Here is a 24,680-nt window from a genome sequence, read left to right on the forward strand (position 1 = left end):
GTCCAGCTTCACCCCTTAGTAGCTCTGTGTCATTGGGTGAGATATTTAATTTCTTTGGGCATAACTTCCTCATCTGTGAAACACTGATAATTGTATCTCCTATATGGCAGCTATGCCAGCCTCCTTTCTGTTCTTCCACAAGACAATCTCTCTCTGGACCGCCCTTTGCACCTGTTCCTGTGGTCGGGAAAGCCTTTAGCATGGCCAAACCTTCAAGTTTTGACTTCCATGTCACCGAGTCAGGGAGATTTTTTGGAAAATATTGTTTCCGATTCCTCAGATGAGGCTGTTAAAATACTAAAGGATGGCATAAACATGAGGATGCTATTATAATCATCCACCCTAAGTAGGATTTGAGATCCAAGCAGTTCTCAAGGATTTAAGGTTAGCAAACTTTTTCTGTAAAATGCCAGATAGCAAGTATTCTACGGTTTGCAGGCCATACCAAACAAATGGGTGCTGCTGTGTTCCAATAAAACTTTATTTATGGACGCTGAAACTTGAATTTCATGTACTTTACACAGTCATGGTGGCAGACCGGATTTGGCCCCCTCCCTGTCGCTGGCTGACCCCTGGTTTATGAGTACGGCGATAAAAGAAGGGGGTGAATAAGAACCACGATTCTGCTGCCAGACACGAGGGATCAGGTCGCTGCTGTGAAGATTGTCAACCTCTCTGGTTGCCAACGACCTCGAGAATGGGGCTGTGGTCCCTGTGTCAGGGCGGTTGTGCTGAAGGCTGGATGAGGGCACGTAGGTGAAGCTCAGTGCTTGGCACGAGGTGCTCATCAGCAGCATCGCCCTTTCTTTGGGCTGTCCTGTTAGTAATTCGTTTTTAGTGGAATCGAATACAACACTTCAGCCTCGGAGGCTCAGGTCGTCGGAGCAACTACACCCGGGCCGGTGCACCTCGGTGCGGCGGCGCAGGGCTAGGCCGGGCCGGGCCGGGCAGGGCGGCGCGAGGCGGGGGCGGGGCGGCGGCGCAGCGTCGTCGTCGTAGTCCCCGCCTCTTCCCTAGGGGCCGCGTCGGAGCCTCGGCGGCGGCGGCGGCGGCGGTGCTTACAGCCTGAGAAGAGCGTCTGGCCCCGGAGCGGCGGCGGCCATCGAGACCCACCCAAGGCGCGTCCCCCTCGGCCTCCCAGCGCTCCCAGGCCGCAGCGGCCGCGGCCCTTCAGCTAGCTCGCTCGCTCGCTCTCCTTCCCTGCTGCCGGCTGCGCCATGGCGTTGGCGTTGGCGGCGCTGGCGGCGGTCGAGCCGGCCTGCGGCAGCCGGTACCAGCAGGTAAGCGGCGCCCGACTCCAGCCCCGGACTCCGGCCCCTGGCTCTGCCCTGCCCGCTGGCCGCCTCAGGCCTCTCTGGCCGGCCCGCGGCCAACTCGACGCCGGGGCTTGGCAGGCCGCGCTGGGCCTGGAGGGGCGGGTCGGGCCCCGGGCTCGGATTCGAGGCTGCCGCGGGCCCGGCTTGCCCGTCCACGACCCCGGGTGGGACGCCGGCGGTGAAAAGCCCTCCTCCTGGCCTCGTTTCCCGCATTTCCCAGGGCGGGCGGGTCCCTAAGTCAGAACCCGCGACCCACAGGCGGCATCGATCTGAGGCATTCGTTTTTCATTTTTCCGCCTTTGGTTTGATGTCATTGGAAAAGAAAGAAAGAAAAAAGCATGAAACGGAAACTGGGTGGAGAGAAAAGATTAAAATCTCTGCTGCTGCCGATAGCTCCCCACAGCAAGATGCTATTGCTCAGGCTTTCAGAGCCTAGTTTGTCGGAACCCATCCCCCTCGCCTCCGTTTTAAGACAAAAGTGAAAAATGAAGCAAGAAACAAGCCCGCAGTTTGCAGTAGATTTGGAAGAGGCGATGTTTGGCTGTGGTGATGCCCCAAAAGGGAGAGCTACGATGAAGTCTGCAGGGCGTGTGCCGGGTGTATTTTAAATGCTTGGAAGTGACGTTTTAAGAGATTTGATGGCATAGCTGGGGAGGAAATGTATAGGGAATGATTGGATCATTTTCTCGGGTTTGATTTAATACATTGAGGCCCCAGGGAAAAGAGCAGCTTGTTTCACTCCCCGTCTGTAGCTAAGTTCCCCCAGGAAATTGAGCGACCTTTTGCAGGGTTTTTGGAAGTGTTAATCTAACATACAGTAATGGTGGGAATTGAGCCAGGTGGTAAACTGATGTTGATTGTAACCGCAAATAACGGCTTGTGTTTGTCATGTTTCAGATGCTTTCGGTGCATACAGATGTCAGTCCTGCTTTTATCAAATAAAATGTCCTATCTTAGACGATCTACAATTTTATATTTTAGAAGTAAGGAAAGCCAGACAGTACGATGAAAACGTAGATTAACCCTGGTGCGGCCGGTTACTGGTTTGTTTTGCTATCATCAGCCATGTGTTGCAATCCGCCCCCACTCAGGCTTGGACTCCCAAAATGACTAGTTAAGAATTTCGCTTCTTGGTTTTATAAACACGGCGCAAATTGTGGCAATGCAGTTAATCCTTAGATCTCTTCAGAGCACATGGATCTAGCACATGCTTTTTTTGTATGACCTTGGGCAGCCTGCGGGTTCCTTACTGCTTTAATAAAATGGGAATATCAGATGTCACTTAACTGTCACCACAGTGTTTGCAAATCACCCCTACTGTATACTGTCATCTGATTTCATCTTTTTCATCCTGACTTGGATAAGGCTAACAAGCAAAAGAGCTGTGGTTTTTCTTTGTACTGCCATCTTCTTGAGCTATTAGGTAATGCTGACATACTGCTAGAATACGAAAAATTTGCTGGAGTATCAAAATCATGTATTCCTTAGTGTGGCATTTAATATTTTTTAATTATGCAGAATTGAAGTATTAAAAAAAACGAAAAAAAATCTTCCTAGAAAAATTGTAAAGGATGAAAGCTAAAAAAACTGCAAAACCCTCCCTAAACAAAAACCAAATAGATAACCAAAGGTAATATTTTAATGTGCATTCTTGTGGGTTTATAGCTATGTAAATACACATAGTTACAGATCAGTATATGTGTGTACAGATAAGGAATGCAGGAAAGCTAATATTGATTTTTTTATGCAACAATCACAGTATTAAGTAATTTACATCCATTTTTTTTTTTTTTCATTTAATCCATACCAAACCCTTATGAACCAGGGTTTGTTCTCATTGTCAAAGACTCAAAGTGGCTCAGTAACTTGCCTCAAGGTCGCAGGCTGCTAAGTAGTGATTACAAGGATATACACACACTCACCTACTTAAAACACAGGCTCACAGTCCAAATATAGGTGTATGCATTAGCAGATATGTACACATGCATATGTATTCTCTTATGTACCCATGCATATGTATTCTCTTATGTACCCACATATACATATACAGACATATCTTTGTACATTCGTGTGCGGTTTTATGAGCCCCTGATCATACTTGCACATACTTTTGCACGTGTCCATGTGTATCTTGTTCTCAGACATGTGCATTCATACATTTGCACATGTGTATCATGCACATGTATCTACAAAGGCATGCTAGATAAATAATGAAATGGGTTCATATTTCTGTTTTGTAATGTTCTTCACACAATGTTGTTAACGTCTTCTATATAAAATATTTTTAATGTCTGCATGGCATGTAATTGTATGGCTGAATCATAATTTAACTAATTGCTTATCTTTGGTCACTAAGAATGTTTATAGTTTTTTTTCATTGACTGAAATTTATTTTACATACGTCTTCAACCGTTTCCTTAGCATAAATTACTAGCCATGGAAATGCCTGGTCAGAGAATATGCATATTTAAAAGGCTTTTGAATTATAGAATGATGGTGAATTGTCCAGGCAACTTGATAGGAACATGATACTCTTTGGTTGTCACACAGGGCTGTTCTGACTTCTGTTTGATCTGGTTAATCAAATTGAGCTGGTTTTCTCACCAAGTAAATGTAATGGAAAACTGTATGATTCATTCATAAATGCAAACACAGTTTTGTCTTTATGGTCTTTTTATTGGTAGTGTAATATGTGGACAACTTGAATTTAGCATAGTGACAGACTATGCTAGGCTCAACCAGGTGTGGTGGCTCACACCTGTAATCACAGCACTTTGGGAGGCCGAGGTGGGCGGATCACTTGAGGTCAGGAGTTTGAGACCAGCCTGGCCAACATGGCGAAACCTTGTCTCTACTAAAAATACAAAAATTAGCCAGGTGTGGTGGCACTCGCCTGTAATCCCAGCTACTTGGGAGGCTGAGGCAGGAGAATTGCTTGAACCTGGGAGGCAGAGGTTGCAGTGAGCCGAGATTGTGCCACTGTACCCCAGCCTGGGTGACAGAGTGAGACTGTCTCAAAAAAAACAAAACAAAGCAAAACAAAAAATGGCCAGGCAAGGTGGCTCATGCCTGTAATCCCAGCACTCTGGGAGGCCAAGGCGGGCAGATTACAAAGATCACGAGGTCAAGAGATGAGACCATCCTGGCCGACATATGAAACCCCATCTCTATTAAAAATACAAAAATTAGCTGGGCGTGGTGGTTTGCACCTGTAGTCCCAGCTACTCAGGAGGCTGAGGCAGGAGAATCGCTTGAACCCAGGAGGTGGATGTTGCAGTGAACTGAGATCGTGCCACTGCACTCCTGCCTGGTGACAGAGCAAGACTCTGTTTTAAAAAAAAAAAAAAAAGAAGCGTGGCATGGTGGTGCACACCTGTAATCCCAGCTACTTGGGAGGCTGAGGCAGGAAAATCACTTGAACCCAGGAGGCAGAGGTTGCAGTGAGCTGGGATCGCGCCACTGTACTCCAGCTTGGGTGAGCAAGACTGTCTTAAAAAAAAAAAAAGGGGCACCGAGGTGGGCAGATCACGAGGTCAGGAGATCGAGACCATCCTGGCTAACATGGTGAAACCCCATCTCTACTAAAAATACAAAAAATTAGCTGGGCGTGGTGGCACGTGCCTGTAGTCCCAGCTACTCGGGAGGCTGAGGCAGGAGAAACCCGGGAGGTGAAGGTTGCAGTGAGCCAAGATCATGCCACTGCACTCCAGGCTGGGCGACAGAGTGAGACTCTATACAAAAAAAAGAGGCTAGGCTTATAGGTTCCCTGTGGCATTATTTTATTTTTTTTTCATTTTTGCATTTTGAAACTGAGACTGTGTCTCAGACAGTATGAAAGCACTATTTTAGAAAGACCTAAGTAGGCCCATACTGAGTGCTGAGAAACCTGTTGCGTGTTTCTCTCTCTGAGGACATTAACTCCCGTTCATCCATAGATGAACGCAGATCTTCAGCAGTAGATCTGTGCATGAATTTTGCCAATTCATTTCAAGTATTTTGGGATACTTGGATTTGAATTCAGTGTAAGCGGGTGATGATGACACTGCCATGTAGGTTCAAACAGATTACAGAATGTTTAGTTCTGGACTTGCCTCATTACCTGCTAAAGAAGTTGCCCGTTTGTGAGCATCACCAATACTCTGTATTATTGTTTGATGACATTATAGTGCAGCTTTTGGAATGGTATACTTTTGGATAAATTCTCTCAGGATTATGGAGGAATATTTTGATGAGCATAAGAATTTCATCTCTGATAGGTCAAACCATATTCATGTTAAATTATTAGATGAAGTAATGATCCTGGAGGAAGGAATGAATAGTGCTTATGTGGCTTTTTTGCTTATTTTTCAGTTTCAAAAGAAGTTATAATTATATCACAGAATGCCAACATAACCTAAATGTCAAAGTTTCTTAAGTTATATGCTGTATTTGTGGCCTACATGGTCAGTGATCAAATAAAATTTATAAAAATATTAGGAAGATGGGTACATTATTCCTTTGAAAACTTTGAATTATGGCAAAATACACATAAAATTTGCCATGTTAACCATTTTTAAGTATATAGTTTAGTGGCATTAAGTACATTCACAATGTTGTGGAACCAGTCCATCTCCAGAACTTTTTCACCTTGCAAAACTGAAACTCCATATCCATTAAACAATAACTCCATTCCCCCCTCCTCCAGCCCCTGGAAGCCACCATTCTGCTTTCTGTGTATTTGACTACTGTAGGTACCTCTCATAAGTGGAATTAGACAGGATTTGTCCTTTTGTGACTGGCATATATCACTTAGCATAATGTCTTCAGAGTTCATCCATGTTGTAGCATGTGTCAGAATTTCCTGCCTCTTTAAGGCTGAATAATAGTCCATTTTATATATGTACCACATTTTGTTTATGCATTCATTTGTTGACGGATGCTTGGTTTGCTTCTACCTTTTGGTCCTTGTGAGTAATGCTGCTATAAAAAACATGACTCTACAAATACCTTTCAAGTCCCTGCTTTCAGTTCTTTTGGATATACCCAGAAATGGAATTGCTGGGTCATATGGCAATTCTATTTTTAAGTTTTCAAGGAACTCCCATACTATTTTCCATAGCAGCTTCACCATTTTATTTTCCCACCAGCAGTGCATAAGGATTCCAATTTCTCCGTATCCTCAACATACTTGTAATGTTCTCTTTTTTGTTTTTGTTTTTTTGATAGTAGCCATCTAATGGGTGTGAAGTGGTATCTCATTGCAGTATTGATCCCTGTTTCCCTAATAATTAGTGATGTTGAGCATCTTTTCATGTGCTTATTGGCCATTGATATTTTCTTTAGAGAAAATGTGTACTCAAGTTCTTTGCTCATTTTTGAATTGAGTTTTTTGTTTTGTTGTCGAGTTGTAGGAGTAATTTCTTCATGATGTTTACTTTTTCAACTTTTTACTATGGAAATTTCAAACACATACAATAATAAAGTAGTATAAGAAACTTTATGCACCATCACCCAGCTTCAGCAATTGTGAATGAATGGCCAATATTATTTATACTTACCACATTATTTTGAAACGAATCCTGGAAATCATATATTGATAAATATTTCTATGTGTAACTCTAAAAGAAAACAAATGGTATGATAGTTCAAGAAGATATCACATGAGGAATATATCATGAGAGCTCTCTTGTAATCTGTGAGGAGTATGGAAACAGGATTTGTCAGTGTTGGGCTGTGGATCCATAACTAACTGTCCTTTGTATTGATTGGGCTTACTCTTGCCAAGCCTTATGCTTTGTTTTTGTAGCAGTGATAGATTCCTGTTAATCTATCCTTGTTTTCTTACCTGATCCCATGGGTGACCACTTGTTAGGCAAGATTTATTTGGCTTAATCATACTATCTGTGTCCTGAAAACAGGGCAGCGCTTCCTGGTTTGGGCAGAAACCAAGGCCCAGTTGAACTGCTCTAGGGAATTTTGCTCTAAGCTGGTGCCACCAGTAGTTTGACTGCACATAACTTCAAATTGTTTTATCCTAGACATCAATTAGATTTCATAATTTTATGCTAGGTTATAAAGTAAATCCTACCTTGAGAATAACTTCATATTTTTATTAAGAAAGAAAAAAAGGCTCGAAGAGATTCAAGTGACATTCTCAGATTTATTTGTTTTTAGGGCTTTAAAATAATTATCTTGGTTTCTTAAAATGTTCTTATTTTATCTTTAAGCAAGTACAACAGCTTAGAAGAATTATATTCTTTTTTTTGTTTTTGTTTTGAGATGGAGTTTCGTTCTTGCTCAGGCTGGAAGGCAATGGCGCGATCTCGGCTTGCTGCAACCTCTGCCTCCCAGGTTCAAGCGATTCTCCTGCCTCAGCCTCCTGAGTAGCTGGGATTACAGGTGCCCACCACCACGCCCAGCTAATTTTTTATATTTTTAGTAGAGATGGGGTTTCACCATGTTGGCCAGGCTGGTCTTGAACTCCTGACCTCAAGTGATCCGCCCGCCTCGGTCTCCCAAAGTGCTGGGAATACAGGCGTGAGCCACTGCGCCCGGCCTATATTCTTATAATAATGGACAATTTAGTTAAAGCAACTTTAATACTTCTGTTCCATTCGTACTGAAAATTGGCTTGATGATTTATCTTTTTTTCAAGTCATTGTTGCCAATAAGCTAGGCAACTGGCAAACATCATGTATGACATTTTTTGGGCTTGACATACTTTCCAGTGGTAATTGCTTCTAGTGGTTGGCTAGGTGGGGGTATGAGTTAGAGTAGGCTCTGGGTATCCACAGGTTCCACATTCGCAGATTCAACCAACTGCGGATTGAAAATAGGGGAAAATAACAATACAATAATAAATAATAGTGCAAGTAAAATATACACTATAACAGCTATTTTACATAGCATTTACATTGTATTAAGTGTTATAAGTAAAGATGATTTAAAGTACACGAGGTAGGTTATATGTAAATACTATACCATTTTATGTCAGAGGCTTGTGCATCCTCAGATTTTGGCATCTGTGGGGAGTCCTGGAACCAATTTCCAGTGGATACTGAGGGATGACTGTATGATGTATCTTACTAACTTGACCAAGAGTGGTAGTAAAGCAAGTGTAACCTGACATCACTTAGGACATCCTGCTGTTACAATAAGGCTTACTCATGATTTTTCTGAATAACATAATTTATATTAAATGTCCTAAATACTAGCACTGATCAAGTTTAAGAGCATTCCTAGTGAAATATTTTCTTATTAATGCAATTCCCTTCATATGTATATTTCTTTCTTTCTTTCCTTTCCTTTCCTTTCCTTTCCTTCTTTCCTTCTTTCTTTCTCTCTCTCTCTCTGTCTGTCTCTCTCTCTTTCTCTCTCTCTCTCTGTCTCTCTCTTCTTTCGACAGAGTCTTGCTCTGTTGCCCAGGCTGGAGTGCAGTGGCTCAATCTCGGCACACTGCAACCTCTGCCTTCCAGGTTGAAGCCATTCTCCTGCCTCAGCCTCCCGAGTAGCTGGGACTACAGGTGCCCACCACCATGCCCAGCTAATTTTTGTATTTTTAGTAGAGGTGGGGTTTCACAATGTTGGCCAGGCTAGTCTCGAACTCCTGACCTCAAATGATCCACCCACCTTGACCTCCCAAAGTGCTGGGATTACAGGTGTGAGCCACCATGCCCAGGCTACCTGCATATGTATTTCTCTTCTCTTCTTTCCTCTTCTTTTTTTTTTTTGAGACAGGGTCTCGTTCTGTCACCTAGGCTGTAGTGCAGTGGTGAGAGCTCCACTCACTGCAATCTCCGCCTCCTGGGTTCAAGAGATTCTCAGGCCTCAGCTTCCTGAGTAGCTGGTGTTACAGGTGCATGCCACCACAGCTGGCTAATTTTTGTATTTTTAGTAGAGATGGGGTTTCACCGTGTTGCCCAGGCTGGTCTTGAACTCCTGGCCTTAAGTGATCTGCCCGTCTCTGCCTCCCAAAGTGCTGAGATTACAGGCGTGAGCCACTGTGCCCGGCCGATTTCATTTTATCATTCAATGCTTAAATGTGGTATTTAAAATTAAACATTTTGTATTATATAGTAATACATTCTTCATGTGCTAGATTCAAACAGTAACTTTCTAAAGAAAAACTTGATTTCCCTTTCCTCCCTATCTCTTCGCAGAGCTGTAACTGCTCCTCAAGTTTGGTGCGCGTTCTACAGGCTTTTTTTTTTTGAGACAGGGCCTCACTCTGCACCCAGGCTGGAGTGCAGCCGCATAGTCTCGGCTCACTGCAACCCTCCATCTTCACGCTTTCTTCTTAACCTTTCCTTGGCTTTAAATGTTTTTTAAATAAATCTATACTTTCAAATAGACTTTACTTTTTGGAACTTTTCTCCCCCTAAGATGGGTTCCTGCTATGTTGCTACCCAGGCTGGCCTCAAACTTCTTGGCTCAAGCGATCCTTCCCCCACCGGCCTCCCGAGTAGCTGGGACCACAGGCACACACCACCACACCTAGCTGAAACATTTTTAATTTTTCAAAAACACTGAGAAGACAGTAGAGAGTTTCCATATGCCCTACGCTCCGCTTTCCCTATTAGCATCTTATATCAGTATGATATGTTTTTTACAATTATTGAACCAATATTAGTACGTTGTTATCAATTAAAGTCTGTACTTTGTTCAGATTTTCTAAGTTTTTACCTAATGTCCTTTTTCTGTTCCAGGATCCCATCCAGGATCCAGGATGATATAATGTGGTAACGTTACATTTAGTCGTCCTGTCTCCTTAGGCTCCTCTTGGCTGTGAGTTTCTCAAACTTTCCTTGTTTTTGATGAGCTTGACAGTTTTGAGGAGTACTGGTCAGGTCTTTGTAGAATGTCCCTCAATTGGGGTTTGTTTGATGTTTTTCTCATGATTAGACTGGGGTTGTGGATTTGGGGGAAGACCACAGGTAAAGTGCTGTTCTCATCACATCATATCAAGAATGCACACTGTCAACATGACTTATCATTGTTGACATTGACCTTGATCACCTGGCTGAGGTAGTGTTTGTCAGGTTTCTCTTCTGTAAAGATACTTTTTACCCCACTTTCCGTACTTACTCTTGGGAAGGAAGTCACTATGCATGGTCCACACATAAGGAGTGGAGAGTTATGTAACACCTCGCTGAGGGCCAAGTATTGACATGAATTATTTGGAATTTTCCTGCATGGAACATTTGTCTCTTCTCTGATAATTTGTTTAGTATTTATATCTGTATAGACTCATAAATATTTATTTTATTCTTCTAATTATAATCCAATAACTGCTTTATTTTATTGCTTAAATTGCATTCCTCCATCATTGTGGATTTTTTTTAACCACTTCCATACTTTTTGGCACTAGGCTCATCTTATATATTTCCTGCACTATCCTAGAATCAGGCATTTTTCCAAGGAGCCTAGGTTCCTTTTATTGAAAAATAATACTACAAACCAAGATCTGTGCTCCTTGCTACTAGGGTGTCATTGCTTTTAGGCCTTCTAAGCTGACAGAGCAAGGAACTATAAATGTCTGTATAGTAACCTGTGGGTATACACATCTGTAACTATTTCTGTATGTACCATCTATCTATATTAAGCTAAACATAAGTTCATAATAGTATCTCCACCTCGAATTTGTTACCATATGGGTCACTCTAGCCTACTCCCCTTATCTATAAACTCCCACTCCAACATGGAGAAACCTGGCTCACTTCCACCATCCATTTACATCATTCTTCAGTTCTGATATACATGTGGAAGTTGTATCAGAATTATTAACCCACACCTCTGTGGGAAATAGTATTATAACCACCACAGGACAAAGCATATGTACAGTTCCTTTGCCTTTAGTCTTAAAAACTCTACTTTTTTCCAAATGTTACTTAGGTCAGCACCTTTTCCTCCACCCACTTGAGTGAGGTTGTTTCAAACATTTATAATACAGTTATCTTGTTTTGTCACATTTTGCATACATCCTCCAGCCACCTAAGTGGATTTTTAAAATTTGCATACCTTAAGATTCTTTCTTTGTGCTATCAAGTTCTATAAGTTTTCACAAATGCATAGTGTCTTATTTTTTTCTTTTTAAACAACACATTTTAAGAAAAATGGTAGGACTGATTTTTTATTTTCTAAACTTTCTGCTAATGATGATGTTTGCTTTCTTTTTAAAGTACCTTTAAAGAAAATTTTATTTAGAAATAATTTTAAACTTAGAGAAGGTTGCAAGAGTAGTATAACATAACACTCATATATCTATTACCAAATTCATCTTAGACTCATTGTTAAATTTTGATTAACAAAATACAATCCTATAAAAATTGAAAGCTCTACAGATAAAACCCAAGTCCCTTTAATCATCACAGTCCTTTCTCTATAGAATTCAGTGTTGATTTAGCTATTTGTTATCAAATTGTTATTATTATTATTTTTGAGACGGAGTCTCGCTCTGTTGCCCAGGCTGGAGTGCAGTGGTGCCATCTCAGCTCACTGCAATCTCTGCCTCCCAGGTTGAAGCAATTCTCCTGCCTCAGCCTCCCGAGTAGTTGGGATTACAGGCACGCACCACAATGCCCAGCTAATTCTTGTATTTTTAGTAGAGACGGGGTTTCACTATGTTGGTCAGGCTGGTCTCAAACTCCTGACCTCAGGCAGTCTGCCCACCTCGGCCTCCCAAAGTGCTGGGATTACAGGCATGAGCCACTGCACCCGGCCCAAACTTTCTGTTTATAAATCTCGTCTACAGCCATACCACTCTGAACATGCCCAATCTCGTCTGTTTATAAATCTCATTTTCACTTCTACTTCTACCAGTACCTGGTGCCACCAGTTCTTGAGCTTTTGGGGGATACAAAACAGGTTGTTTTTTGGCTTTCTGGTTTAGGATTTAGCTTTCTTGGGTCTGCTGAGTCAGTTACCCTTGTTATCCTGCTTCTAGCTTTCAGAAATTTATTGCTGCTTCCTTTCCTGTCGCTTGTAAGTTTTTTTTTGCCTTTAAACAAGCAACAATTTACCCACATTTATATTTAAGAGGGTATCAGGAGGAATAAGAGGCAACTGTCTAATCTTTAATTGGACATTATACAGTAATTGTAATTCTTTGTGTTTCATTTGCTAAACTTGCAGACTTAGTGAGGCCAAAAACACCAGCCATGTCACTGTTCTGTCCCCAGACCCCACATCAGTTGTGGCCTGACACATTTAATGAGTGTTGTTAAATTAACCAGCAGTTGAATAGTTGTAGAATGAAACATTCTGTGATGATAGTGTAACAGGAAAGGTATTAAATGCTTGAGGCACCTACTTTTTGGCTCTCTTTGTTCTTGCAGGAAGAGGAGACCTCATGACCAGGCCTGAATCAAGGTGGACTCTCCTGAATAGAATACCTTTTCCCACCCATAATGTCTGCCTGAGTATGCTCTACTCCAGGCTAATAAGCAAGCATAGCTTTTGGAACTTCTCACTATCAGAGCTGAGCAGGCTGCAGTCAACATGCAAGCCTGGGTTCTAGGCGTGGCTCTGTCACTGTCTTTCAGTGTCTACATTTGATTTCACTGTCTTTTCAATGTGGAATATTCCATTCTTGGGATATACCAATTGGTTGTTTTTAGAAGAAACAATATTGTAGGAATTACATTGTGATCAAGATAAGTTTTCCTTCATATATAACACAAACTTTAATTGAATACCTGAGCACTTAATGCTAAGTGCTGTAGGTTGAATACTAAATGTTAAACATTTCTCATTTCTAAAGAGATAAAGGTTGGAGATGTCTGTTTCTCCTTTGTGTTTCTTTTCTGTTATTTCTTTTTAAAATTGGTAACTATAGAGCCATACTATTCGTTTCATTTTTATTGTGAAATTATGGATACATATGAAAGGAATACATAGTATAGATGTACCTTATGCAAAATAACAATAATAAATCAGAGACCTGTGACTACCATCCAAATCATAGCAATCTTTTTTGAAAGTTTGTTTGTTTCACACGTATTCTTTTAGACCAGTCAGTAGGAGAGAGCTACTTTTGCCTTAATTGCTTTGTAAGGCCATGTTTCTCCTCAATTCTTCCATGTTTAAAATGCACTCCTTGTGCTGAGTACTGATGGGGATACCATACCTGCTGTTCTCCACTCCTGAAACCATCATCACTGTCCTCTCTACAGTTATAGCAGTCATCTGTGTATGGCTACATGCATAGCCTGTGAATTTATTTGGAGATTTGTAAAGTAATATGAATATTTTTCATAGATGCGAACTGGTAAGTTAAAATGATATTAAGATTAGCTGCTATTTCTTCAGGTAAGTTTCTGTTAGAAATCCACCTCCATGCCTGTTTTGGCCAACACTCACTCATGTATCCATGCTGTGCCACTCACTGGTAAGTGCTGGGGTGAATGCAGTGGTAAACCATGCAAAGGTCTCAGTCCACAGAGGGCTCACAGTCTGCATCACTATTCCTCGTACAGTCTTTTTCTTCTCCCATTTCTGAATTGTTAGTGAAGTATGATTTATGTATAAAAACATGTACAATCATAAATGTGCAGCTCAATGAATTTTCGCAAACTGAACATGCACAGCTAACTAGTACTTAAATCCAGAAACAGCATTACCAGCACTCCAAAAGGTCCCTTCAGTGCCTTTCCAGTCACTCTCCTCCCAGGGCATACTCGCTGGTATGTTTAGTTTGCTTGTTCTTTAAAAAAATCTTTATATGAATCTAATCATACAGTAAATACTGTTTTGAGTCTGGCTTCTTTCGCTCTACTTGATGTTGCAAAATTTACCCATGTGGGTTACAGTTTATTCAGGCACACTGCTGTCTCATTATGTGAAAATACCACAATTTAGTTACCTATTCTACTGTAGATAGGCATTTGAGTAATTTCCAGTTTTATGAATACTGTTGCTTTGTCCCTCCTTATGTGTCTTTTGGTGTCATATGTAAATGTTTCTGTTGGATATATAACCAGGAATGGAATTGCTGGATATGTGTAAATTCATTTTTTGTTGATATTGGCAAACAGTTTTCTAAAGTGGTTGTACAGGTTTATACTCCCATCAGTAGTGTAGTGTGAGAGTTCTGGTTATTATATATTCTCAACAATATTTGGTATTTTCTGTTTTTTATTTTGGTCATCATCTGTGGTTTTAATTTTCATTTCTATAATGACTAATGAAATAAAGCACCTTTTTGTAAGTTTATTGGCCATTTAGATATCTTTTTTTGTGAAATGTCTATTCAAGTCTTGTCCCTTTTTTTATTGAATGGCTTCCTTACTGATTTTAAGAAGTTCTTTATATATTTTGGATATAAGTCCATTGTCTGAAAAATATATCCTCCCGCTCTTTGGATTTTCTTTTCACTTTCCTAATGGTGTCTTCTGAATGAATAGTAGAGTTCTTGTGTGTGTGTTTTGGTTTTGTTTTGTGTTTTAGGCAGAGTCTCGCTCTGTTGCCCAGGCTGGAGTGCAGTGGAGTAATCTCGGCTCACTGCAACCTCTACCTCCCAGGTTCAAGTGATTCTCATGCCTCAGCCTCCCAAGTAGCTGGGACTACAGGGGCGTGCCACCACACCCAGCTAATTTTTCTGTTTTTGGTACAGATGGGGTTTCACCAGGTTGGCCAGGCTGGTCTCAAACTCCTGACCTCAAGTGATCCTCCCACCTCAGCCTCCCAAAGTGCTGGTATTACAGGCATGAGCCACTGTGCCTGGCCCAAACAAATGATTTTTAAAATTGTTCTTGAAATCTAAAAGAATAATTTTTTTTTAACAGGCAGGGTGTTGCTATGTTGCCCAGGCTGGTCTTGAGCTCCTGGGCTCAAGCAGTCCTTCCACCTCAGCTTCCCAAAGTGCTGAGATTACAGGTGTGATCTACCATGTCCAGCCATAAAATAATTCTTGAATAGATGCCAGTTGTAGTCCATGGTCTGTTGTGACTTTTTTTTTCCCCTTTGGAAGGAGCTGCTTAATGTATAATTTTAAATGACAAATAATTAGGAGCTTGTTTCTGCTTCCATGTTTCTATTTTAGAGCTTTAACATATCTTAGATGAAATCTATATACGGGGTCTTGAGGGGTTAAAACAGAATGTATTTACCACCTTTGCATTTAAATTATGGACTAGATTTTATATAAATTATTTTAAAACGAGTCTGATACAGCCACTATTTTTAGTATTGTTTACTCTGTAAACAAAAGATGACCAGTTCCTGCTATTCTGTCAAAGTCAGGGAGCCAGGTGCTTAGTCTCCTTTTCAACTTGTCTTTTTCTCTAGGGCTTTAAATCCTTCTCAAATGGGCCCTGGAGCTCTGAGCTAAGCCTGAATTTTCTTATGGAACCAAGAAGTGGAGAAAAAGAACTCACATTACTGAGGATATGGACTGGTTATAAATAGTGTAGATGCTACTTCTTAATTTAAAATGCTATATGTTCATGAGCAGAGAGACTTGCTATTAACTATTTGGAAATATTGAACAATTGTCCCTCCTTATTTCCGTAGTCTTTGTAAGATCATGACCCATCAAGGGCCTACCGTTAACCTCAAAGGCTCTTGGCTGTAGGTTTTCCTCAAGCTGGGTGCCAGAAAACACTGAGGATTATTTGCTTGATGATATCTTGGTGGAGCCATCAGTACTAGAAATATTTGGATGTCAGACACAGATCCCAGGGGTTGGCAGGTTGATGACAATTTTCTGGTGCCACCCCAAAACCTTGCAGTGCTACTACCATAGCCATGGTTGGCTAATTAGTGCCTTCAGGGATGAGGGTTGATTTCTGCTAGTTCCTTGCCTTTCTCTTTGGATGCCATGCCTTCACTTGTTACTTGGACCTATGTAAAGAATAGAAAGATCAGAAGAAAACCCATAAAATTGATGATCATAGGTCACACAGTATTTGTGCTTTCATTTCTAAGGACTCATTCTAACATAAATAATTTTCTCTTTCAAAACCAAGTTGTACTCATCAGTTATATTGATACATATTAACAGTGATGATAACCACAAAAATTTTAAATAGAAAGCTTTACAAACGGTTAGCCTTTCTGAGGGGATTTACTGCAAAATTAGGGTATTCTTTTCATCTGTTATTGTATTGACTTTTTAAAGCATTATTCTGATTACTTCGCTTTTCCTTTGGCAAATTTTCATTTTTAAATGTGTTTTCATTTTGCTATTAAGAGGATTTTCATTTATCTTTTCCATGAGAGATATTGAGGATAGTCTAAATCTGGTAATTGGTTTGGTGGGTTTTTCTTTTCTTTTTTTTGGCTCCCCATGAGCAACTTGGAAGATTTTTTTTTTTTTTGAGACGGAGTCTTGCCTCTGTCATCCAGGCGGGAGTGCAGTGGCGCAATCTCGGCTCACTGCAAGCTCCACCTCCCAGGTTCACACCATTCTCCTGCCTCAGCCTCCCAAGTAGCTGGGACTACAGGTGCCCACCATCACACCCGGCTAATTTTTTTGTATTTTTAGTAGAGATGGGGTTTCACCATGTTAGGCAGGATGGTCTCGATCTCCTAACCTCGTGATCTGCCTGCCTTGGCCTCCCAAAGTGCTGGGATTACCCACTCCCAGCCTCTTGTACTATAATATTTTTAAGGTTCATCCATGTTTCAGCATGTGTCAGTACCTCATTTTTTCTGGATGAATAATATTTCATTGTACAGATATGCCACATTTTGTCGATCCCTTCGTAAGTTGATGAACATTGTTGGCTATTATGGATAATGCTACTGTGAAGATTCATGTACAAGTTTTTGTGTGAACTTGTTTTCAGTTCTCTTGGGTACATACCTTGGAGTGGAATTGCTTGATGTTAATATAAATCTGTGTTGTTGTTTTTGTTTGAGACAGGATCTCACTCTGTTGCTCAAACTGAGCAACAGACTGGACTGGACTCACTGCAGCCTTGAACTCCTTGGCTAAAGTGATCCTCCTGTCTCAGCGTCTTGAGTAGCTGGATCACAGGTGTGCCGCCATGCCTGGCTAATTTTTAAATTTTTAGTAGAGACAGGATCTTGCTGTGTTGCCCAGGCTGGTCTTAAACTCCTGGCCTCAAGTGATCCTCCTGCCTCAGCCTCCCAAAGTGCTGGGATTGCAGGCTGAGCCACTGTGTTTTCAGCCTATGTTTAACTTATTTTGAGGAACTTCCAAACTTTTCCATAGCAGCTGCACCATTTTACATTCCCACCAGCAGTGTATTAGAGTTCCCGTTTCTCCACATACTCAGCACTTGTTATTGTCTGTCTTTTTTATTATAGCCATCCTAGTAAGCATGAAGTGGTATTGAGTCTTGGTTTTGATTTGCGTTTTCCTGCTGACTTGATGATGTTGAGCATTTTGTGTCTACTGGCCTTTTGTATATCTTCTTTGGAGAAACATCTATTCAAATCATTTGCCCATTTTATAATTGGGTTGCCTTTTTATTGTTTAGTCTCTCTTATCTTGTCAGAATTATTTAAAATATCTTCCCCTAATTAATAACAATTAAATAGTGAATTTTTCTTGAATGTAAATAATTTGGTGATGTTAGAATAACAGAGTTTATATTTACAATATATAAAGTAAATGTACAGGCCACACAAACTTGATTATTTTTGAACAACAGTAAAATAGCATACTCAGCTGTTTACCAAAAGAAATGTGCTTGTTTACTTATTGTAATTATACTGGCTTGTTTTGATAGGATTTAGGGACTATGTAGAAGTAGTGGGTTGGTAATGAGAGCTTTAAAAATTGCATTTTAAGGTAAAAGTTTTAGAAATTAACTCTAAGATAGAAGTGGTAAATAACATTTAAAGCTAGAGTTCAGGCATTGACCCAGAATTTTCTGATATTTATTTTTAATAACTTAAAGAAGGGACTTGAAACTTACAAGAATTTTCTTGCTGTTTAAATAGGACCAAACCAAGAAAAAGTTAAGTAGTGAAAATACTTGCAACTTTATGGACTTACTGGATACTTCAGCATTATTTTTCACGTGCTTTGTTTGTTTGTATGAATTCTGAGGTGTATGTTGATACCTTTTCTCATATATAAGGATTTATGGGTTTTGTTTAGTGTAGGGTTTTTTGTTGTTCTCCCATTCTTAGTAAATATAGAGAATCCAAGAATGACTTTTAAGTGCCTTTAGGTCCTGCCATTTACTACAGTTATAAATGTTGCCCCTTGCTTAGCCCTAATCCTAGCCCCAGCTCTGCTATTGCTTAAAAACAACTCATTTTAGAACTGCTTAGTGAGGAGGGCAGTGGTGAAGCTTTCTTGCTGATTGGGAACTTAAATAATAGTTTAAATCTGTAGGGTATAATGTCTTAAACTTGTTAAATTCAAGTTTATTTCTATTAGAATTAGAACTATATATGATTTCTGTGTTGGAGATTCATAAAAATGTCATATTTATTTTTAATAACAATAGGACCTAGATACAGAGGAAGGTGATACGGAGGGGGAAAAAAACCCTCTATTTTATTTTATTTATTTATTTTTGAGACAGAATCTCGCTATGTCGCCCAGGCTGAAGCGCAGTGGCTTGATCTCAGCTTACTGTAACCTCCACCTCCCAGGATCAAGTGATTCTCATGCCTAAGCCTCCCGAGTAGTTGGGACTACAGGTGCACGCCACCACACCTGGTTGATTTTTGTATTTTTAGTAGAGACGAGGTTTTACCATGTTGGCCAGGCTGGTCTCAAACTCCTGACCTCAAGTGATCTGCCCACCTCAGCCTCCCAAAGTGCTGGGTTTACAGGTGTGACTTGAGAACAAAACCTTAGTAGCACCTATTTGTAAATAAATGTTTTTTTAAAATTGAAGGTCATCAAGGCCAAAGGCACCATGGCAGATTGTGACATATCTGAAGTAGGAACAATGGAAGAGTTTTAGGGTTCTTCTGGGGAGCCATTCTAGTCTGCTCAGCACATAGAGGGGAGCAAAGGTAATCAGGAAAAGAGTAAGGGCACACTCTGGGTGTGAGAAAGTGAAAGGTCATCTGAATTCTCAGGTGATTAGATTATTTATTTCTTAGTGATGGAGGCATAGGTAGTTATAGGTAGTTCTGTATTAAACTCTACTTTATATGGCCTGTGTAGGTAATTGTATAGCTCTATTTGGAAAAAATGCCATTTAAATCATATTTCAGCCGGGTGTGGTGGCTCACGCCTGTAATCCCAGCGCTTTGGGAGGCTGAGGCAGGCGGATCACTTGAGGTCAGGAGTTTGATACCAACCTGGCCAACATGGCACAACCCCATCTCTACTAAAAATACAAAAATCAGCCAAGTATGGTGGCGCATGCCTGTAATCCCAACTACTTGGGAGGCTGAGGCGGAAGAATTACTTGAACCCAGGAGGCAGAGGTTGCAGTGAGCCAAGATCGTACCGCTGCACTCCAGCCTGGGTGACAGAGTGAGATTCTGTCTCAAAAAAATAAAAATTAAAAAAAAATCATATTTGAAGTTTAGTAAAATTGATCAGAATTTTAACAGAAATTATATGACGGGAAAAAAAATCCAGTGTCCAACAGCTATTTATTATCTATCACAGTCACTCAAAGGATATCCCCCCTACCCTTGCCCAACATCTCTGTGCACTGAGAGCAGAAGTTCCTAGATCTGTTCCAGTTTTCAGGTCTGTCTCTCTGAGTATCCCCTACAACCCAGATTCTGTGACAGTTAAATTGGACTCAGGCTTCCACTGACCCAGTTGATGGAAGAGACTGAGCATCTTTCCAACTCTAACCCCAAAGTGACAGTGCCGCGTATTCTTTCAGAAAGTGTCAGGAAAGAGCCCGAAAATCCCTGAGCTCCAGGGACATGGCAGGGAGGCTGCACAGAAGGGTTCCCAGGGGCGGAAAAGGGGAATCTTAAAAATAAATTTTGGAACCAAGTAATCAATTCTATAGCACACTCTAGTTCTAGCGCACATGGTTCCTCCACTTGTTAGTGAATGCCTGACTTGTTGCCCCCGAAGTGTAAAAAGATGTATATTTAGGGATTCCATTGTTCAGCAAGTTATTATTCATGCAGATGGCAGGCACTAAATGCTTACTCTTTTTGAAGGTGATTGCCTCTCCCCCCCAATCCCCCTACATTGCAGTGTTTTGTTTTAAACAGCTTTCTTGATGGAGCCTAATCTTATCACCAGCATTATAGAAATAAGCCAGAGTGGGAAGCCTGTACAGTGAGGTCTTGGGATTATACCATAGTCATAATGGTGTTTTAAATTGTTTTTCTTTTTCTTTTTTTTAATTGAAAAAAGTACACTATTCTAAAGTAGTGAATTTTAATGGAGCAAACTCTTCACCTGGAAGTGTTTCTTTTTTCCATACCAAAATGAAAATTGGTGGTTCTAAGAAGGCTGGAATTTATTTGCACTGTCATCTTTTACTATGGTGGGGGATGATCAAATTTAACATTTCTAAGTTGCCAGGAGACAGGCAGCCTATCTTATAAATATTGTTATAGAAGACCTCTGAACCTTTTTGTTCTTTGGATTTCTGTATTTCTTAGAATTGTCATGCTTCCTTTCTGAGACCTAAATTATGCAGAGGTAACGTGATTACTTTGACACCAAGCTCAGGAAATATAAAACGGGTTAGATATAAACCAAGCTAAGTTTAAATGAAGTTCATTACTGGCTACAGTATATTAAGGGAACATATTCGGAAAGTCCGTATTTGCCTTTGTTCTTGCTGCTGACGCTTCTGCTTCTTTTGGTGACCTTCCCACAGCACAAGAGTGGTTAGGTGTGAGGAGGCTAAGAATACCTTGCCAAGAGCTTCAAATAATGTTAAAACCAGTATTTTAGGTGAACCGTGGTCCCAAGAACTCTCTTTAAGTAATTCCTAGTTTGGTGTCCCAGGAGCATTTGGCTTTACTGCAGCTATTTTGGCCACATGTCTTTGTTTAAAAGGAAAAATTATCTTAGGTTATAATACAGTTATTTTGGGAGTACCTTAAGTTTAACATTAGATTTCTAGGATTCGAAAAAATGTACCCAGATGGTAGATGCTGATGAGAATTTGACACAAGAATTCATTTGAAATTGAAGCTTTTGTAGTATTAGTCAGAAAAATTTATTGACATCTGGTTTTGAACAGCATAGTGAGTGGAGATTGAGATGATCAGTTAAAATTTAATGGATTATGGCCGGGCACAATGGCTCACACCTGTAATTCCAGCACTTTGGGAGGCTAAGGCAGGCAGATCACCTGAGGTCGGGAGTGTGAGACGAGCCTGGCCCACGTCTACTAAAAATACAAAAATTAGCCAGGTCTGGTGGCACACACCTGTAGTCCCAGCTACTTGGAGTCTGAGGCAACAGAATTGCTTGAACCTGGGAGGTGGAGGTTTCAGTGAGCTGAGATCCCACCATTACTCTCCAGCCTGGGCAACAAAAGCGAAACTCCATCTCAAAAAAAAAAAAAGAAAGAAAATTTAATGGATTATGGAGCTCTACTTCATGTTAGTACACCTCAGCCTCTCTGTTTTTCTGTCTCAATTCAAGATAGAGTTCTTTGTAGCAGTATGGTTTGGAGGTGGTATGTATTTTACAAGTATGTCAGTTGGCTCTGTATATCCTGATGATACTGAAGCCAGGACCAGACCCCTACGTCAGTTATACCACTAAATATTATGTTATTAATTTCCAGATTGACTCCTAGTCCCAGCCAACTCATGTTTTAAATTAATATAGTTCATTGTCACACTGGACTGGAAAAACCAAATGAAATATCCTTATTCTATGAAGATGACTTGTGTAGACTATACAGACTAGCAACAGCAGACACTTTCAGTGCAAGTTATTTAAAAAAATTGAAGATTGGGCTGGCAGAAAAGTTGCTGAGATAGGGAAAAGGGATATCTATTGACAGATATATGTAGAATTAGGGAGAATTTTATGTTTTCATAAATGTCTCAATTATTTAAGATTTAATTTGGTGTGCATGCTGAATATAATGGTAACATGGTTTGTCTGTGATTTATCTTTTGTCTTAACAGATTATTTTTCTAACTTTAAAGAAGTGTACATCAGTTGAGGCCAGGAGTTGTAAACCAGTCTGGGCAACACAGAAAGACCCCATCTCTACAAAAAATAAATTTAAAAAAAAGCCAGGGTCGCAGTGTGCCATAATTGTGCCACCCACTCCTGCCTGGACAACAAGAGTGAGATCCTGTCTCTCCAAAAAAAAAAAAAAAAAAAGATAAATATTGACTACAAAATATTTGAACATGCAGATACACAAAAAAAAGGAAAAATTCCCCTGTACTCCTATTACCTAGAAATAACAGTGTTGAACTGTCAATGTCTCATTCTAGGCCTCCTTTCCATTATATGTCTGCCTTTTTAAAAGGGATTATATGATGCATATTGTTTGGCAAATTTAGTTTTTTTCATGTAATAATAGTACACCATAAATATCTATTTGAGTAATGAAATTTAATTTTTTTTTTTTTTAAAGACATGGTCTCGCTCATGCCCCAGGTTGGAGGGCAGTGGCACAATCTTAGCTCGCTGCAGCCACGACCTCCTGGGTTCAAGCCGTCCTGCTGCCTCAGCCTCCTGAGTAGCTAGAACCACAGGTGCATGCCACCACTCCCGGGTAATTTTTGTATTTTTTGTAGAGACAGGGTTTTGCCATGTTGCCCAGGCTAGTCTTGAACTCCTAAGCTCTCCTAATCTCAAGCGATCCCACCCACCTAGGCCTCCCAGAGTGCTAGGATTACAGGTGTGAGCCACCATGCCTGGCTGAAATTTAATGTATATATTTTTTGACACAGAGTTTCACTCTGTTGCCCAGGCTGGAGTGCAGTGGCACCATCTCAGCTCACTGCAACCTCCGCCTCCCAGGTTAAAACGATTCTTGTGCCTCAGCCTCCTGAGCAGCTGGGACTACAGGAGTGTGCCACCATGCCTGGCTAATTTTTGTATTTTTAGTAGAGATGGGGTTTTGCCATGTTGGCCAGGATGGCAAAATTTAATTTTTAATGGCCGTTTAGTAGTCCTTTGTGAGATGTACTATAATTTATTTGTCTCCTATGATTGGAATTTAGGTTGTTTCTAATTTTTGCTGACACAACACTTATATGTACCCTTTTTGCCTCTTTGAATATTTCCATAGAATAACTTCCTGGGAGTAGAATACTTTTCTTAAAGGATTTGTGCATTTCAAGGCTTTCAAAATATGTTGCCAAATAGCTTTCTAGAAAGGCTACTTATTTCAGTTTTGGGGTTCTTATCTTTCTAATTGGCTTTATGCTTACATTAAAATATGAAATTTTTATTTAGTTGCAGAATGAAGAAGAGTCTGGAGAACCTGAACAGGCTGCAGGTGATGCTCCTCCACCTTACAGCAGCATTTCTGCAGAGAGCGCAGGTAGGTAACAGGGCAAGGTGATTGCGGAATCCTTAAAAACACTCTGTGCTTTGACATTACGGTTTAAAAAAAAAAAAAGCTTCAGAAGCAGTCGGAAGAAAGGTTACAAAGCGAGTCTGGATTTTAAATAATTGAGAAGTGGATACATTTAAAAATCACCCCCAGCCTCTTAACATTCATCTAGGACTGTCTTTTGGTTCAATTGTTAAATGTGTACTCTTAAGGGAATGGCTGGGTTTTGTCTGCTAGAGTTAGTGGAACTCCTTTTATTTCAATTCAGCTAATCATCAAAAAATTGTGACTGTTAAAATTCTGCAGCATATTTTGACTACAAGGATGAGTCTGGGTTTCCAAAGCCCCCATCTTACAATGTAGCTACAACACTGCCCAGTTATGATGAAGCGGAGAGGACCAAGGCTGAAGCTACTATCCCTTTGGTTCCTGGGAGAGTGAGTATAATTTGCTATGTTACTTGATGGCTGCTCTGTGGGAATTAAGTTATTTTCATTATCCAATTTTGATTCATTACTTACGATTGTATTGATTAGTGAAAGTAGAGCTAATTTTAAAAATCAGATACATTTGCTTTTGGGATAATAAACTCATCTGTTCTTAAAAATGACGAGGTAAATTACTAGTCAAACCTGCTCATTTTTCCTTCATCTCTCCTATTACCACTACTTTTTCAAGTCTCTTGGGATGGCTGAAGTATCTTGAAGCAGAAGCACACTAACGTTTCCTTGATTCTGCACACTTAATATTTTGCTGTTGGGTGGATAGCTGCTAGGGATGTCTAGGAAGAGAATAAATATTTGCAAATTTATAGAATTAAACTCATAAAAGGGATCTTCACATTGATTTAGATGAACTCCATTCTTCCAGCAGTCCAGATCATGTCATTTGTGGGAACATAGTGAGTTCAGATTCCATCTAGCCTGATGTTGATTCATGGAGGTGGAGATTGGGATGCCATATAAACCAGTGGAGATTATTGGGCACTCTTGGT

General features: G+C 40.5%; 1 protein-coding gene across 2 annotated transcripts in view; it reads left to right on the plus strand.

The window, feature by feature from the left end:
* Window positions 1-470: 470 nt before the first annotated feature.
* Window positions 471-24,680, plus strand: part of NDFIP1 (Nedd4 family interacting protein 1) — a 44,125-nt gene continuing 19,915 nt past the window's right edge. For both annotated transcript variants that reach the window (XM_002816023.6, XM_063724296.1), the window contains exons 1-3: window positions 471-1,280; window positions 23,587-23,674; window positions 23,993-24,123. In XM_002816023.6, coding sequence (XP_002816069.1) covers window positions 1,218-1,280; window positions 23,587-23,674; window positions 23,993-24,123 — 282 coding nt within the window. In that variant the 5' untranslated portion in view covers window positions 471-1,217. The remainder of the gene's footprint in view (window positions 1,281-23,586; window positions 23,675-23,992; window positions 24,124-24,680) is intronic.

The sequence above is a fragment of the Pongo abelii genome, chromosome 4 (assembly GCF_028885655.2).
Source record: "Pongo abelii isolate AG06213 chromosome 4, NHGRI_mPonAbe1-v2.0_pri, whole genome shotgun sequence".
Taxonomy (NCBI): domain Eukaryota; kingdom Metazoa; phylum Chordata; class Mammalia; order Primates; family Hominidae; genus Pongo; species Pongo abelii.